The following is an 18333-nucleotide window of genomic DNA, read 5'->3' on the forward strand; positions in this document are numbered from 1 at the left end:
TAAATCTCTGTATCAATATTTTCTCATCCAAATGCATTTTTATAATTAATCTTTAACGCTCACACTGGAGTTACAATTAGATTATCAGTTATAATTAGTCATAATCAATATATCAGCGGCAAAAAGTACAATGCCTCGAATAAAAACGTATGCTTCAACCAAAAAGTATACGAGACGCGCTCGAAAGATTCCACCTCAACATTTTTAGTTACAGCGCTTCGCAATTAAACGTATACTTATTGAAACTATCGGACTGATATTTAATAGCTTTCAAACAGCTATCAGACCGTTATCGGTCCATTTTTTATTCTATCTGCTATTTATTTAAATACTGGTCAGGATAGCAGAAATAAAAATATATTAATGTAAGACAACATACATTTTATTTAAAAAATCTTACAATTTTTCCTGACATCGCAACCACCAATTAAATATTTTAAATACATTTTGCAAAGCACAATTCTTTGCATGTTTTCCACATCGTATAGTATTACAATCATTTAATTAAGAAATATAACATCTTCGTAATGCGCATCTAGAGTTTTGACGATGACATCATCGGTATCGAGTATATTCACCAGTCATTTCCGTTATTCATGTCCCTCGACATATGGTATACGAGTGCTTTTCTATCACGGCTTTCGTAATTAGATTGCCTCGCCATGTCGTACGGGATAATGCGTGGTTTACAATGGCAGTAGCAGTAGTGGATGAGATTGTAAGAGTAACAAATTGACCAATCATAGTTGAATGTGAGAAGAATAATCGACTGTGATTGGTCATTTCTTGCTGCACTGCTACTGCCATTGTAGATCACGCATAATGTGGGGCTACAATCTATAATAGAAGTCGTAGGGTCTTAAGTCGTAGAAAATTGAACAATTATAGTCGATTATTCTTCTCATATTCGACTGTAGTTGGTTAATTTTCTATGACTTAAGACTCTTTATTACAACTTCTCCTGTATCTAGACTCTACATAAAGATAAGAACTCGTGGCTGCTCAACAGTTAAATAAGCGCTTGCTTGATATATTTTTCCAGATCTAAAATGCTGATTGGATAATTTAAAAAAATACACCAATAACATCGAGTGCTTATTCAACCGTTGAGTTCCATTGAACGCAGCCTGGGCACGCCATTTGACGCGCGCCCATTGAAAAAATAACTAAATTATAGTAACTTCCAACATTGTCGCGTTTGAAGCGTTTACAGTTGAATTTATCCAACTTTAAATGGCATCGTCACGTTTGGCAGCATTTAGCCATGGTTTAGTCTTGTTTGGTACTGAAATCAAACTATTTATGTTCTCATTTCGATTTTAATACCAAACAAAACTAAATGCTGCCAAACATGACAACACTATTTGAAATTAAACTGTAAACGCATCAAATACGTCGTATAAGTCGTGATAATCTAGTTATTTCTTCAATTTAACGCGTAATGCGCGCGTCAAACGACACGTTCATAAGTATTGGGTCATCTAAAAAGTATCCGCGGTTTTTTGTCACTAGATGTGTGTTGATGGTTATATATCTAGTGACAAAGTACCGCGGATACTTTTTAGATGACCCAATAGCTCCTGCACACTGGCCGCGGAAACGCTTGCCGCGCAAAATATGATGCGGTAGCCAATAAGCTTATAATGTGTTCATTGATTGCCGCGTCTCATTTTGCCACGCGGCAAGCCTTTTCGCGTCCAATGTGCAAGAGCCATTACTGTACCGCGTTCCTTGTAATCGCATCCTTACATGTGCGGTAAGAAGGCATGGGCCTTAGTGATAAATTCACATTACTAAGCATTTTTTAATAGAATTAATTGATTTAAATGCTATTATTAAGTAAATTCGTTGAAAAATAAGAGTGTTGATAAAATGTGCATAGAAATAAGTTAATATATTATATTTTAAAAAATTCATATTAAAGTTTATTTGTCATTAGCTCGTATTGCTACCGCGCTACATGTAATCGTGACCACCCTGAGCGGTTCATAAAAATGCATCATGAAGAATCTCCCTAAATTTCTCTTGTTTGTCGATTTGTAATTAAGTTGGTATCACTGATTCGTTTTGGCAAGATGTCTCTGTTGTGAAGTGGTTGTTAATCGCGACTCGCAACAATATTTTCTAAAACATATAAATAGCGGTTGATGAAGATTTTTATGGTGATTAAGTTTCGTGAAAAAGCTATATAAAGTAAGTTTCAGTGGTGATATATAATTTCTCATCACATTGACTTATATCAATTCAATAAATGCTTTGGGACTTGTGTAGGAATCAGTTTGGTGTCAGATTTTACATAATTTAACATGTTTTGACGTGGTATTAAATAATATCTGATGTTACACAATGATCAATAAGTTGTAATTTTACACATTGTATCTACTTTGATTTTTCTTGGCAATTTGTTGATTCTCTACAAGGATCTTTTGATGAAATCAGGATGAGCGCCAGGCTTCTAAAAGATCCTGCTACCGCGTCTAGCCGTATATTTATAGGCCATTTACAAACTGACGATATTACGAAGCTAGAATTAGAGGATCATTTCGCTAAATATGGCACTATTATAGCATCAGTAATAAACAGAGGTTTTGGATTTGTACAATTTGAAGAAGAGCAGTCTGCACAAAATGCTATTCAAAAGGAGAATGGTGCAATGTTTAAAGGCAGACGTATAGGTATATTATACAGATGCAACTAGATATGTTTCATTTTTCCTTTCCTTATGTCGTTATCCATTTTTTTTATTTAATTAAGATTCTTTTTATTTAATTTTTTTTATCTTGGAAAATATAGAATATATGTAGAGAAATAATTCGAACTTATTTTTTTCTATAATTAATTCTAATTTGTAGATGTTAGACCAGCAAAGAAAGATAATCAATCTAGTGGTAATGCAGGAAATGCAAATATAAAACAAATGAGTGGATTAAATAACCAATTTAATTCCATGAATCAATTCAATAATGCAAACGAATCATTTGGTATAAATAAACCAAATTATGCTGGGATGAATCAGAACTTTGGAAATGACAATACCTTTGGTAACAACCAAAAAGATTTGAATGCTCCATCTAGGAGCGGTGGAAATAATCACTTTGATGATGGAAATCAGGCTGGAAGTAAGAATAATGATCAGTTTAATGGGAAGCATAATAATAATAATAATAATAGTAATAATAGTGGAAATGATCATTTTAATAATCCCATGCAAAATCGTGGAAATAATCAATTTAATACGAACAATTCAAATCGTGGAAATGATCAGCTTGGTCATGGCAATCAAAATAGAGGCACAAACAATCAATTTGGAAATAATAACCAAATGGGAAATCAGAATAGACCTGGAGGAATTCCAAATCGAAATCAAATTAACCCAGGCAATAACCAAAACCAAAATGCCAGTGGTACAGGAATAGGCCTTGGCGGTATTCATAGACCTCGTGGGTCAAGAGGAGGAAAAAACAGAAATAAAAATAATCAGAACATTCCAAATAATCCAAACATAAATAATTTCAGAGATCGAAGTCCAATTAATAGAAATAATCGGATGGAAGATAAAACAAATAGAGACTGGGATCTCAAACAAGGAGATAGACTACGTAATAATAATTTTCCTAGAGATTCATTTAATGATAGTGCAAATCGTTATGATGATTTCAAAGCTCCTGGACCTAGGGAGACAAATGCTAATTTTGGGTAAAATCATTCTTGTAAAAATAAACAATACATCTCATTTTAGATAATGTATAAATAGTGACAATTCTAATGAAATTTCTGAGATACAATTATTGTCAATTTATTAATTTATTAATTTGTATAGATTCAGATAGCAAAATATCTGTTTATATTACAGAAACACCAGTGGATCATCTGATTATCTTGCCATTGCAGCTGAGAAGAATGACTGTGAAATTATTGTTGTTAATAAAGCGTTAACGTAAGATTTTACAAGATTACAGTTTGAGTTTTACTTTATTTGAGTAACACATAATATTTTGCTTATTAAATATACAGGAAATATGCAGAAGATATCGAATTACGTTTGAAGCAAATTGGTTTAATGGTAGATTTGCTGTTTCCAAATGAAGATGTTCCTTTAGGTCGTGTTTTGGGAAATATAGCGAGCCGTGGCTGCCTGTATGCTGTAGTTGTTACACCTATCAACCACGAGCATCATTCATTAACATTAAATATTTTACATGGTTTGCCACAAGGTAGAGTCAATACAAAAAATTCATTGCGTATATTTACAAATATACATTAATTGACATTATATTATTATTATGTTATAGAACACAGAAATATGCCTGTTGAAGATGCTATAAACTTAATTTCACGAGATTTTGCGAATTATAAATCTGGTGGTCGTTCGGTTCCTTTGAATACACCTCTTGCAAGCGAACGTCATCCGGATGCTATTCAAGTTCTTCTTAACATGTTGGCTGACAATCATCAGCTTACGGTTTTGCAATACGATCGCGTTATAAAATATCTCGATATGAAACGCGAGGAACAAGTACAAGTTGAATTAGGTGATGCAAAAGATTTACCAGTAAAAACATCGCTCACGCCAGTCAATGATCCGAAACAGGCCGAATTACAAACGAGAATATTAAATATTTTAAATAACAGTAAAACTGCATCAACAACAATGGAACCCAGTCCGGTGCCACCACCGACTTCAGCACCAGTCTCAATACCATCAGCTAATTGGGGGACAGGTAAAAATTATAAATCATAAAATTGCGTTGACAAGAACGATTTAAAGATAAATTACATGCTCTTTACCACAAATTTTAATATTATAGTAATATCTACACTCACATCTTAAATTTGAAATTTTTGTAAATGTTCGCAAATTGAAATTTTGATCCTAAAGAGTTATGTACTTAACAAGTAAAAATTTTTGCCATACTGAGCAAAAAATCTTATTTGCAATTAAATGTGAAGATCAAATGTAGGTTTTTTGTTTAGTTTATCAAAGATAAACTTCAGAAAATTTATCTACGTATGTATAGATATAGCACTTTATAGTTTGTGTGAAATTGTAAAATTTATAAATGTTTATTGTATTATATTAATAGCATCAAACACGGTCACATCATCGACAACAACTTCTACAGGAGTTTCACCTTCGCCTCTCCTAAATGATCCGACAGTTCAGAAAGCTCTTGACAGCCTCTTGCAAGGTAATCTATTGAAAAATATCGGCGATCAGCAACCATCACCTGCGACAACATCTGGAGCACCGTTATTTGCTGCTTTTTCTAATATTGGTAGATTTTAACTGTCACATTGAATTCTATTATATGATCTTATAAATTTTCGAATTCTTTATACTTTTCCGATTTTATTCCGTATTAAGCATACATTCGCGAAAATGCAATCGGCAAAAAGAAGATGTAGAAGTAGCATTGCAAACATAATAAATATTTTAGTATATTGTGTATATTAACCATGTAAAATGATAAAATTCAATATAAGAAATTTATTATGATTCTAAATTGCACAACACAATATTATATAATTATATAATTCTGATATTCACGTAATTAATGTTACTGCCTATATGTATGGAATATTATATCGTTGATAATGTATTTCTCTAGTTAGCTATGTGTTTGAACTACATATGCTTTAATAAACATTATATAATTTATCATATATATATATATATATATATATATATATATATATGATATATATACTTTGCATTGCACACAGATGCTTGAACATATAAATTATTAGACAATATACACATATGCATACATCTAAAGCACTTTTGTTCAAAACATGAATCTTATTTTTTATCATCATATATATTTTTATGTGAAAATCAGTTTTTATACAACTTAGAATATTAGATAAATATTCAATATAATTGAAGATACATCCTCTTTTTATTATATGAAAATCACTTTAATGTTCATGTCCCTATATATAATATTATATATAAAGTATTTTCACTAACATTATTCCTAACAATTGTTTCTCCGGTCAAAAACTACAATAATATAATAAGCAATTAGAGATATTACAGTAATTTATGTTTAACATATTTTTAAATTCTTTTTTGATTATTAAATGTGTGTTACATATATGTTCATATTTATATAAAATCTTTTAATGAAATTAATATGTTTCTTTTCAAGTAAATGTAATAAGAATTAATACATATATTTTAATTTTATTAATATTACTTGGCTATAAAATTTATGAAGCAAAAAGATGTAAATTTTATTAACTATTAATAGTTTAATTGTGTAATATATATAACATATTTAAAAAATCTCATAATTGTACCCCGTAATATGCAATGAACCTTTTTGTATTTATAGTGTACTCCTTTATTTAATATACACAAGTATACCCTGCTTAAAAAAATCGAAAGAACCCGATTAAGTACGAGAGATTTAAGGTCTATCTGTACCTTACCGCTTCCATTTTGTTTTTGTCCTATATTTTTAGGAAGAAATACAGATACGTTTACTGAATTTTTCAATCGTATCTATTACTAAAAGTCATATTAATCATTTCATCAGACCATAATTTTTATATAGTTTCTACGAAACCGCAAAATGTAATGTAGATACTGATCCATATATATAAGAATTTCCTGATAGATTTGAATCTATCTGGATTAATATAAAAATCCAGATATCATATTGTTCTGTATCTGACTTTTCCGATACATGTATGGTCGACGCATGTATATGGGTCTTTCCGAAAGTTTATACCGCTCTATCAGAACAAATATGAAATTTCCAATCAGGCGTATCGTTTACAATGCGCCTATTCCGAAAACTGAACCTCACATATACGATCCTCACAGATACGGACATTACGAAAGTTATACCGCTCTATTGAAACATATATAAAATTTCCATATCAGACGTATCGTTTTCAATGCGCCTATTCCAAGAACCGAACCTCACATACATGATGTAAAAAAAATAGGTGTACCATTGCGCATATGATGTCACGTGTCATAACGTAACGATCGTAATGAGCCAATAAGAAATGCCCAGAAGTGTAGAGCGAAGTGGAGCAAATGTACAACAGTTCAGTGTATTACTTTATAGTCATATTGAATTCTAACATCCTGGGTGATTTCTGATTGGCTCTATACTTCAGACGACTGCACATCCATGGGAATGGTACAACTTCTTTTTATATCATGCTCGCATATACGACTCCATACGGACTTTCCGAAAGATTATATTGTTATCGGAACAAATATGGGACTTCCGATAAGATGCATCGTTTTCAATGCACATATTCCGAGAATCGAATCTCACATATATGGCTCTATACGGAAATTCCAAAGTCTCTATCGGAATAAATATGTGACTTCTGATGAAACATATCGTTTTCAATACATACATTCCGAGAATCAAATCTTGCGTATTTGACTATACGGAATTTTCGAATTTTCTGCTCTTTTGGATATCAATATTATAATGGAAAGCATGATAGATTCATGTACGTCCCATACAATACCGAAAGTTTTCAGAATTTGTAAAATAATCGAAAAAATTCAGAAATATTTCAAAAATATTTCAACAGAAAAATGAAACATTTTACTTTTTCATTAAAAATTGTGAAATATCTGTAATATTTTTGAGATAGCTCTGGAATAGTAAAATGTCCGATAATTCTTATTTGTAAAACCTTGTTGAAAGGTGCTAAAATATTACAGAAAAAAATCTGCAATCTTCAAATATAACCAAAAAGTTACAGAAATAGCTGAAACTTTTCGAAATATTACTGATTGTAATCTTCTCAACCTGAAGTACTTAAATAAATTTAATGCTTTAGAATTCCATTGTAGACGCCGCTTAAGGGGATGTTGGAGTCCTGTTTTATCATTAAATTTTAAAAACACCTTTCTCATAACTGTGTTTATGGACTGAAAAATCCTTCTCCACAATTAAAGTATCGACAACAACGCAAATCGCCAGCTACATTTGAATACGAAAAACGAAAGAAAATTAAAGACTTACAGTTTTGTTATCGGCTTCTGTAGTCAACACATCACAATATGTGTTGCATATAAGAGTTTCAGATCTTGCACGTTCATGAAAAATAGCTGGCGAATTGCGGAAAACCTAAACGAACAATTCCATGCTTTTAGAAACGCGGTAGGAGTTTTAGTTTAAGAGAAAGGTGCATCCGAAAATTTCGTTTGTATTGTATATTGGGTCATCTAAAAAGTATCCGCGGTTTTTTGTCACTAGATATGTGTTGATGGTCATATATCTAGTGAAAGTACCGCGGATACTTTTTAGATGACCCAATATTACGAGTGAAATTGACGTGAAGCCATGAAACTGAGCAATATTTTAGTTTCGCGATATTCCGACAGCGGCGCTGCCATGAAAAGTGTGTCGCTGAACCATAGAAATGATCTGAATTATCGACCTATTCAGGCCCATATCAATAAACGTGCCCTGATCAAAGTTTTTTCTTTTGAGAGGAAAAATAATAAAATAAATATGATATTAGTTATTTTAATTTTGTTGAAATAATTTCTTCCTAAACAAGAAACATACTATATTATTTACATATGAATACAAATGAAGATAATTATTTTAATTACACTGTTCTGTCTTTTATATACATTTTATTTAGTAAATTATTGATGCATATATATATAAAATAACATATATATATATATGTATGTATATGTTATTTTAATACAATGCAATGCATTTGAAAGAAAACTGAATGTATCAATGTAATGTATAAAAATAATAAAGTAAATATTTTAAAAGTACATAATATTTAGTAAAATGTATATATTTATTAATGTTCAATCACTATTATTAAGAAAATAACAATTATGTAGGAAGGAAAATATTTTTATGATAATTTTCATGCTAAAATGTTGTCATGATAATTTTCATGTTGGAAATGATAGCAGCATGTTTCTTATACTATGACGCTCCTGAGATGCACTTCCGCGATCCAGCGGTTTAGCCGTCGACTGTTGAATGGTTGTAAAGGAAAAATAGGCAGCACTTCAGAAATTGGCTCGAAATGTGTAACTAGTTCTGAGCACACTGAAGTATACATATAATTTCTATAATTTTATAAAAATATATTTTGAGTAATATGTTCATTAATAACATTATTTGTTTAAAAAAAAATTAAGAAAAAAAGGAAAAAGCAGAATTGAACATAGGATCCTCAACATTCTGATCTCGCACCTAACACCCGAGACCACGCTGAGTTTTTGCAGACCGCCTCTATGAACGTGGTACATAAAATACACGGAAAATCGTAAACTATATCTCGTTAACTATCACATTTTGAAATCATTTTTGCTATTATATATTAATGAGAAAGGTATATGATTAACTCTTTCACTTATAATATCGTGTGAGACTCGTGGTAAAGAAATCGGGCAAAACATAAGTATCATTGATGAGAGCCGTGGTATGTCTATCGGGCCAAACATAAACAATATGTTCCAGGCTGTTAATTATGGCACGCGCCATCGTAACTTAAATCGTAGGGCAAAGGATTAATATAATTTAATAAAAATTATGTATTGTCTAGAATGTCTCTTTCCTCCTTATAATACACGCCAAGCGGCCGAGATCGTCGAGAAAATATTTTCGGTCGCTAGAAACAAGCGACCACAGAGAGAAGGACAGAGACAGACTCATTGTTTTGCTGGACGAGCTCAGTTCGGCGTGTCCGCGCGGAGACTCACTGATTACAATCGGAGCTTCTATCCGTTTTTGTTTTTTCTCTGTCTCGCTCTATCGAAATAACAGAAATTGAAAGAATTTTAAATCACGAACATGGTTGCCAGTTCTCCGTTTTTTTTTTTGACAGACTTCGGTTTCTTGGACTAATATTCAATACTCCAGCAGATGTGAAAATCTCCAATTTTTGTCGTCTGCTGGAGTATTAAATATTAGTCCCAGCAATCGAAATCTGGCAAAAAAAAACGGAGAGCTGGCAACCGTGTTTGTGAATTAAAATTCTTTCATTTTCTTTTTACTAAATTATATTAATCATATATCTTTCTCATTAATGTAGCAAAAATGCAAATACAAAAATGATTTCAAAACATAAACATTGATGAGATATACAATAGTTTAAGACTTTCCGTGCGCTATATGTACCGTGTTCGTCGAGGTGATCCGCAAGAACTCAGCGTGGTCTCGGGCGTTAGGTGCAAAATCAGAATATTGAAGATCTTATTAAAAGTAATATAAAAGGCTCTGTAGTAATAAGCAAAAAGTAGAATAAAAGAAGGGCAAAGAGCCAATGTATATAAAAAATTATAATTCAGATAAAAAAAACTTAATACAAAAACAATTAAAATACAATAAAATAAAACAAACGTTTCAACTCCAATTGAGTCATTTTCAATGCCATCATACGATAATATAAATGTCGTTCTAAATTAAAAATTAATACATAATCTTACAATATTCTTAAAATTAACAAAAAATTCTTTCCTCTTTCTGTGTAATACGCTGTGAGTCATTTTTATCAAGAATTAACAAAGTCATAAGAAAGTTCTGGAAAAGTAACCGTAAACAAAAAGAATTAATATTAATCATATAAAAATTAAAAATATGATGATATACCTTAGTAAATCTGTTAAAAGTCCCATAATACACAACGAGAAAAAAATGTAAAATGTGGTCCATTTTGTGGTACAGTAAAAAAGTCTTTTTAATTTAATAGGTTATTAAAGCAAATTCGCAAAAGTAACGAGCATCTGACTTAAACGATGTCACACAACGAAATGTCAAACAGAAAAACATTATCGATAAACGGAAAAAGGAAAAATAGGAGGAAAAGGACAGAAGATGTTAGAAAGGAGAAAGAGAATGTATAATGTCAGAATACAAATCCGGCAAAGACTCCGTGTCATTCTGTCTATTAATCCCATGCTTCTGTTTTTTAATATGAACCATTTCTGATATCAACCTTTTGTTGTATGAAGGCTCTATATCCAATATTTCTACTTTATCCCATTTAAAGTTATGATTCTCCACCATACGATGGTTGGAAATCACTGATGGAGATTTTGAACTTATATTGATATCAGAAACATGTTCATGCAATCTGATCTTTAATTGTCTTTTAGTTTGGCCAACATAACTGGCATCACAATCCTCACAGGATATTCTATAAACCACATTTTGACTCTGAACGTGTTCCAAATCATCCTTTCCTCTCCTTATAAAACTTCTCAATGTGTTAGGAATAGTAAAAGCCAATTTACAATTAAGCATATTAACAATAGGTATAAATCTTTCGGATATCGTATTAACATATGGAATCGTAAAGAACCTTCTCCCAGTGTCATCCTTATTCTTATTTAAATTATTAAACTTATTAATGTGATATTTTATTTTATTATGAATGGTCGAAAAAATAAAACTTAACGGATATCCATTCTGTAAAAAAATCTTAATAGCGTCAATCAAATTATTTTGTTGGAATTTCGGATGACACAAACAAAATATCTTATCCACAACTCCATAAATCACACCTCTTTTATGACAGAGTGGGTGGTGTGAATGGAAATTAAGAAATCTTCCGGAAAAGGTTGCTTTACGGTAAACATCAAAAATGAGATTCCGTTCATCGATAATTACCATCGTATCTAAATAACTTATTCTTCCATCACCTATCTCCATGGTGAACTGTAATCTAGTATGTAATGAATTGAAAACATCCAAAATATCATAAATACTTTCAGAAGGAGCGGCTAAGATAATATCATCGACGTATCGGTAGTAAAACAACAGACGACAAGGCAGCATTCCAATAGCCATCTTCTCGAAATCCTGCATAACAATACTTGCAACAACCGGTGACAAAGGTGAACCCATGGGGGTCCCAAAAATCTGTTTATATATTTTTTTATTAAAAATGAAAAATGTCGAATTCAGAACCATACGAAAGGCTATCAGAAACTCGTCCAAAGGAATCTTAGTTTCTTAGATATAGCATCCCACCTCACAACCACACTATCAGATGCCAAATCTATAGGTATGTTAGTGAAAAGGGATACTACATCCAAGGAAACCAAAACGGAATCTGATTCCAGTTTTACATTTTTAAGTTTCTTGATCAAATCATAGCTGTTTTTTATGTAACTGGGCGTCTCCGGTATAGAATCTGCAATAATGCCATGCAAAAATAATGCCAAATTATATAACGGGCTATTTAACGATGAGACAATAATTCTCAACGGATAGTTTTGTTTGTGTATCTTAGTCACACCATAAGCCCTAGGAATGACCCCATCAGTCGTCCGCAACCTCCGATACGTCAAATCATCTATTATTCCCTTTCCTTTCCACCTACCAAGTTACGTAACTCACCCGCAAGTTTCTTAGTAAGATCTTTCGTTATTAATTTATAAGTATTCTTATCCGAAAGCATCAATTCCATCTTGGATATTTACTCTAATTTATTCTGAGCAACGGTGACATTCCCCTTATCAGCTTTGGAAATTAAAATTTCGGGATGATCCTTTACAAATAGTTTAGTTGTCCTTATCCAATCGCACAACAACTTGTCATTTGAGTCGTTCTTAGGAAAATCATTCCGAAATTTATCAATAATTAAAACACTATTATTTCTAACAAAGTTAATTAAATTCTTCCGACGGCCAATAATATTATTCTCGATATTTTTAATAAATTCTATCAATGTTCTATCTAAATTGTGTTTGTTAATAGGAAGACCAAAGCCTTCCCCCAACTGAAGCAAACATTGGACCTCTAAAGGAATGTCAACATTGCTCAAATTCAGAAACCATTTAAAACATCAAGAGGAGCCGCATCTCCGAACAATTCTGTCGAAATGTGAATCTTTTCTACATTTTGTACATCAGTGCAATTATTAACCTTGTTAGGTGTAATTTTATTAAACAATTCATTATTCGAAGCACAACAGTAAGATATCTTCGAATAAGATAGCTTCGAATAATGAATTGTTTAATAAAATTACACCTAACAAGGTTAATAATTGCACTGATGTACAAAATGTAGAAAAGATTCACATTTCGACAGAATTGTTCGGAGATGCGGCTCCTCTTGATGTTTTAAATGGTTTCTGAATTTGAGCAATGTTGACATTCCTTTAGAGGTCCAATGTTTGCTTCAGTTGGGGGAAGGCTTTGGTCTTCCTATTAACAAACACAATTTAGATAGAACATTGATAGAATTTATTAAAAATATCGAGAATAATATTATTGGCCGTCGGAAGAATTTAATTAACTTTGTTAGAAATAATAGTGTTTTAATTATTGATAAATTTCGGAATGATTTTCCTAAGAACGACTCAAATGACAAGTTGTTGTGCGATTGGATAAGGACAACTAAACTATTTGTAAAGGATCATCCCGAAATTTTAATTTCCAAAGCTGATAAGGGGAATGTCACCGTTGCTCAGAATAAATTAGAGTAAATATCCAAGATGGAATTGATGCTTTCGGATAAGAATACTCATAAATTAATAACGAAAGATCTTACTAAGAAACTTGCGGGTGAGTTACGTAACTTGGTAGGTGGAAAGGAAAGGGAATAATAGATGATTTGACGTATCGGAGGTTGCGGACGACTGATGGGGTCATTCCTAGGGCTTATGGTGTGACTAAGATACACAAACAAAACTATCCGTTGAGAATTATTGTCTCATCGTTAAATAGCCCGTTATATAATTTGGCATTATTTTTGCATGGCATTATTGCAGATTCTATACCGGAGACGCCCAGTTACATAAAAAACAGCTATGATTTGATCAAGAAACTTAAAAATGTAAAACTGGAATCAGATTCCGTTTTGGTTTCCTTGGATGTAGTATCCCTTTTCACTAACATACCTATAGATTTGGCATCTGATAGTGTGGTTGTGAGGTGGGATGCTATATCTAAGAAAACTAAGATTCCTTTGGACGAGTTTCTGATAGCCTTTCGTATGGTTCTGAATTCGACATTTTTCATTTTTAATAAAAAAATATATAAACAGATTTTTGGGACCCCCATGGGTTCACCTTTGTCACCGGTTGTTGCAAGTATTGTTATGCAGGATTTCGAGAAGATGGCTATTGGAATGCTGCCTTGTCGTCTGTTGTTTTACTACCGATACGTCGATGATATTATCTTAGCCGCTCCTTCTGAAAGTATTTATGATATTTTGGATGTTTTCAATTCATTACATACTAGATTACAGTTCACCATGGAGATAGGTGATGGAAGAATAAGTTATTTAGATACGATGGTAATTATCGATGAACGGAATCTCATTTTTGATGTTTACCGTAAAGCAACCTTTTCCGGAAGATTTCTTAATTTCCATTCACACCACCCACTCTGTCATAAAAGAGGTGTGATTTATGGAGTTGTGGATAAGATATTTTGTTTGTGTCATCCGAAATTCCAACAAAATAATTTGATTGACGCTATTAAGATTTTTTTACAGAATGGATATCCGTTAAGTTTTATTTTTTCGACCATTCATAATAAAATAAAATATCACATTAATAAGTTTAATAATTTAAATAAGAATAAGGATGACACTGGGAGAAGGTTCTTTACGATTCCATATGTTAATACGATATCCGAAAGATTTATACCTATTGTTAATATGCTTAATTGTAAATTGGCTTTTACTATTCCTAACACATTGAGAAGTTTTATAAGGAGAGGAAAGGATGATTTGGAACACGTTCAGAGTCAAAATGTGGTTTATAGAATATCCTGTGAGGATTGTGATGCCAGTTATGTTGGCCAAACTAAAAGACAATTAAAGATCAGATTGCATGAACATGTTTCTGATATCAATATAAGTTCAAAATCTCCATCAGTGATTTCCAACCATCGTATGGTGGAGAATCATAACTTTAAATGGGATAAAGTAGAAATATTGGATATAGAGCCTTCATACAACAAAAGGTTGATATCAGAAATGGTTCATATTAAAAAACAGAAGCATGGGATTAATAGACAGAATGACACGGAGTCTTTGCCGGATTTGTATTCTGACATTATACATTCTCTTTCTCCTTTCTAACATCTTCTGTCCTTTTCCTCCTATTTTTCCTTTTTCCGTTTATCGATAATGTTTTTCTGTTTGACATTTCGTTGTGTGACATCGTTTAAGTCAGATGCTCGTTACTTTTGCGAATTTGCTTTAATAACCTATTAAATTAAAAAGACTTTTTTACTGTACCACAAAATGGACCACATTTTACATTTTTTTCTCGTTGTGTATTATGGGACTTTTAACAGATTTACTAAGGTATATCATCATATTTTTAATTTTTATATGATTAATATTAATTCTTTTTGTTTACGGTTACTTTTCCAGAACTTTCTTATGACTTTGTTAATTCTTGATAAAAATGACTCACAGCGTATTACACAGAAAGAGGAAAGAATTTTTTGTTAATTTTAAGAATATTGTAAGATTATGTATTAATTTTTAATTTAGAACGACATTTATATTATCGTATGATGGCATTGAAAATGACTCAATTGGAGTTGAAACGTTTGTTTTATTTTATTGTATTTTAATTGTTTTTGTATTAAGTTTTTTTATCTGAATTATAATTTTTTATATACATCATTGGCTGTTTGCCCTTCTTTTATACTACCTTTTGAAGATCTTATGTTCGATCCTGCTTTTTCCTTTTTTCATAATTTTTTTTTTAATAAATAACGTTATTAATAAACCTATTATTATATTATATTACTCCAAATATACTTTTTATAAAATTACAGAAATTATATACGTGTACTTCAATGTGCTCGAAATTAATTGCGCATTTCGGGCCGATTTCTGAAATGCTACCTATTTTTCTTTCACAACCGCTTGACGCTTGACGGCCGAACCGCTCACGCGCGGACGTGCATCTCAAGAACGTCACAGTATAAGGAACAGTATGCTGCGACCATACCTTCCAGCAAATTGTCATGAAAATAAAATAAAACAAAATAAAATATTTTCCTTTCTACATAATATTATATTTTCTTAATAATGATGATGGTGATTGAACATCATAATAACTTAATGCATTTTACTGAATGTAATGTATTTTTAAAATATTACTTTATTATTTTTATGATACATTCAGTTTCAAAGGGCTACTGATCACATTTTTGTGCCACAGAATGTAATATAGAATTTTAGTTTACCACGTCATATATCTGGTCATGTATTTGTATTTTTTTTTTTAGTGGAATAAACCTGGAGAATGCATTTAAATGATATATCAATAATAGAACTTCAAGATAATAGAGAGTTTTTACAATAACGTAGATTTAGATATGGTGAACGCTTTTTCTTAATTAGTCGCTAAGGAGAAGATAATGTGACCATGATATCGATTATGTATCTTTTTTCTTAGAGTGAAAATGTTTTGTATGTATGTGTATATATATATATATATATATGCATACATATATCGTTTTGCGTGACGCTGTATGTGTCAGAAAAACGGCGTTATACGAGTCAATCAGCTGTAATCAGTATGACCCGCGTTCACAGTATCGTTGCTGCGCAACAGAACTGTCAATTCAGTGTAGTGTTTTACACACAACCATATGTGTGTGTGTGTGTGTGTGTGTGTGTGTGTGTGTGTGTGTATATGTGTATTTATATAGTGTTTTGTATCCACAAAATAGAAAAAAATGTAGTAGCAGAATATTGTCTGCCTTTAGTAAGAGAAGGTTATGGGTGCTTTCTAATAAGCGACTCAGTACAATACAGTATCTCATTCTTGTATTGGCGAACAAGATTGTAATGATGCACCGTGTCACACTGTGTCTCTTGTTGGAAGGCACTCTATAAAGCCAGCATGGAAAAGGTTAGCATCTTTATGTCATTCGTGAAAATATCACTTTTATTTATCATACAAGTGATATAGTTATAACAATAATTTGCGCTTTGTTTAATTAGATCCAATGTCAGAGGCGTTCATCGTGAGCTAACTATTTTTAATTTACTGTCAGAGGCGTTAATCGTGCTTTGGCTAGTTATAGACAAATGTCAGAGGCCTTCATCGTGGACTGACTATTTTTAATTTACTGGCAGAGGCATTCGATTATCAAATTTGGTGAAATACAATTAAAATCAACTTGTAAAATTTTGCGTCTGCAATTAAAGAAATGTGAATAGCATTGTCATGATGGAATCAAAAGCTGATTGCTTGACATGATGGAAACAAAAAAACTAATGAAGAAAAAAAAAGACTGAATATCAGTAAACAGCAGGTTTCTTTGAAACCTTATAACTTTTGTCTGAAACGTTTTTTCTAAAAACGTTAGGTAATAGTCTTATAGCACAAGAATGGCCGTAATTCATAGAAGAGAACATGAATCATAGGTCAACATATTATATTTTGATATACTATGCATGCCGATACAAGTATAATTCACATTCCTTTACGATTATAGTTATAGTCATCTTTATGTTCAGCTCCTAAATCCGGGGTCTTTTTGGACATCCTATATAATATATACGTTATACATATATATAACATATATTATACAGTCAATAGTTACATGTATAATTTTCGTACGATGCTGTACGTTTATGAAATGTATATAAATATATATCATATTCAAAGCAAAATGGTTTAGCAAATGTGTACACTTATAGGTCAATGTGTACGTTGACTAACAGCAAGTTACAATAAATATATTTTTACTAACTATACTCTGAATGTGACTTAGATATATCTTCGGATGTAACCATGTATTTGAAATACATGTATACAATACGTGTAATGTTATAGCACTTTTTCCTTTATTCCCAATACCATTTTAACTTAGGATGTAACATGTATTGTCAGTACGTAAATACATTGCACATACATATGTAGCTATTCCATCTCTTTTTATTATGTTTAATGGGCTTTTTACAATTATAAGCCATAAATCAGCCATAAATAAGAAGTCAGAAAAATTATCTGTGATTGATCAATTTTTAGCTTCTGACTTCTGATTTGTAACTAATGGCTTATTGTAGAAGGTCCATAAAAGAGAGATAGAAGTTATATCATACTTAGCTCATACTTAGCTTTTCATGCAGATATAATATAGACACATTAGTGAATAATAGAATTATATTTTATGTGCATTATGATGTACTCACATTACAAAACATAAAATATATTTCTAATTCATATTCACGTACGTGTGTAGCTATTTCTCTTTTTATTACGCATAACAAAAAGGCGTACTGATCTTCTTTTTTCTACGTTGAAAAAATAAAAAGAGATATGTTTTTTATGGTCAAATATACAGATATTAATGATATATGCTTTTATATTTTCAATATCAGAATATAC

At 31.5% G+C, this 18333-nt stretch overlaps 1 protein-coding gene and 2 long non-coding RNA genes across 5 annotated transcripts; 2 read left to right on the forward strand and 1 right to left on the reverse strand.

Moving 5' to 3' along the window:
- Window positions 1-2029: 2029 nt before the first annotated feature.
- Window positions 2030-5504, forward strand: Neos (nuclear receptor coactivator protein neosin). Of its 3 annotated transcripts, none has more exons than XM_011065983.2 (7): window positions 2030-2193; window positions 2272-2675; window positions 2853-3696; window positions 3854-3937; window positions 4015-4214; window positions 4293-4721; window positions 5085-5504. In XM_011065983.2, exons 2-7 carry the CDS (start codon window positions 2441-2443, stop codon window positions 5285-5287), a joined length of 1995 nt encoding a protein of 664 aa, XP_011064285.1. In that variant the 5' UTR covers window positions 2030-2193; window positions 2272-2440; the 3' UTR covers window positions 5288-5504. The 3 variants fall into 3 exon arrangements, with proteins under 3 accessions (XP_011064285.1, XP_011064286.1, XP_011064287.1); XM_011065984.2 differs by having other exon boundaries at window positions 2421-2675; XM_011065985.2 differs by having other exon boundaries at window positions 2440-2675.
- A 318-nt stretch (window positions 5505-5822) lies between these two features.
- Window positions 5823-11945, reverse strand: LOC147907180 (uncharacterized). The gene is made up of 2 exons (XR_015547541.1): window positions 10608-11945; window positions 5823-10538 (listed from the first exon to the last, which is right to left on the reverse strand). It is a non-coding gene; the product is annotated as an uncharacterized LOC147907180 (long non-coding RNA).
- Window positions 11946-13808: 1863 nt separating this feature from the next.
- LOC147907181 (uncharacterized) lies at window positions 13809-17770 on the forward strand. Its single transcript, XR_015547540.1, has 2 exons — window positions 13809-15281; window positions 15351-17770. It is a non-coding gene; the product is annotated as an uncharacterized LOC147907181 (long non-coding RNA).
- Window positions 17771-18333: the final 563 nt, after the last annotated feature.

The sequence above is a fragment of the Acromyrmex echinatior genome, chromosome 15 (genome assembly GCF_024713525.1).
Source record: "Acromyrmex echinatior isolate Ae372 chromosome 15, ASM2471352v2, whole genome shotgun sequence".
NCBI classification, from domain to species: domain Eukaryota; kingdom Metazoa; phylum Arthropoda; class Insecta; order Hymenoptera; family Formicidae; genus Acromyrmex; species Acromyrmex echinatior.

Excerpts from the sequence above, each read along its gene's own strand:
- Neos (XM_011065983.2), top strand. The coding sequence starts at position 2,441 with ATGAGCGCCAGGCTTCTAAAAGATCCTGCTACCGCGTCTAGCCGTATA. Across the intron at positions 3,697-3,853 it reads GAGACAAATGCTAATTTTGG|AAACACCAGTGGATCATCTG; the intron begins GTAAAATCATTC and ends TTTATATTACAG. Across the intron at positions 3,938-4,014 it reads GTTGTTAATAAAGCGTTAAC|GAAATATGCAGAAGATATCG; the intron begins GTAAGATTTTAC and ends TTAAATATACAG.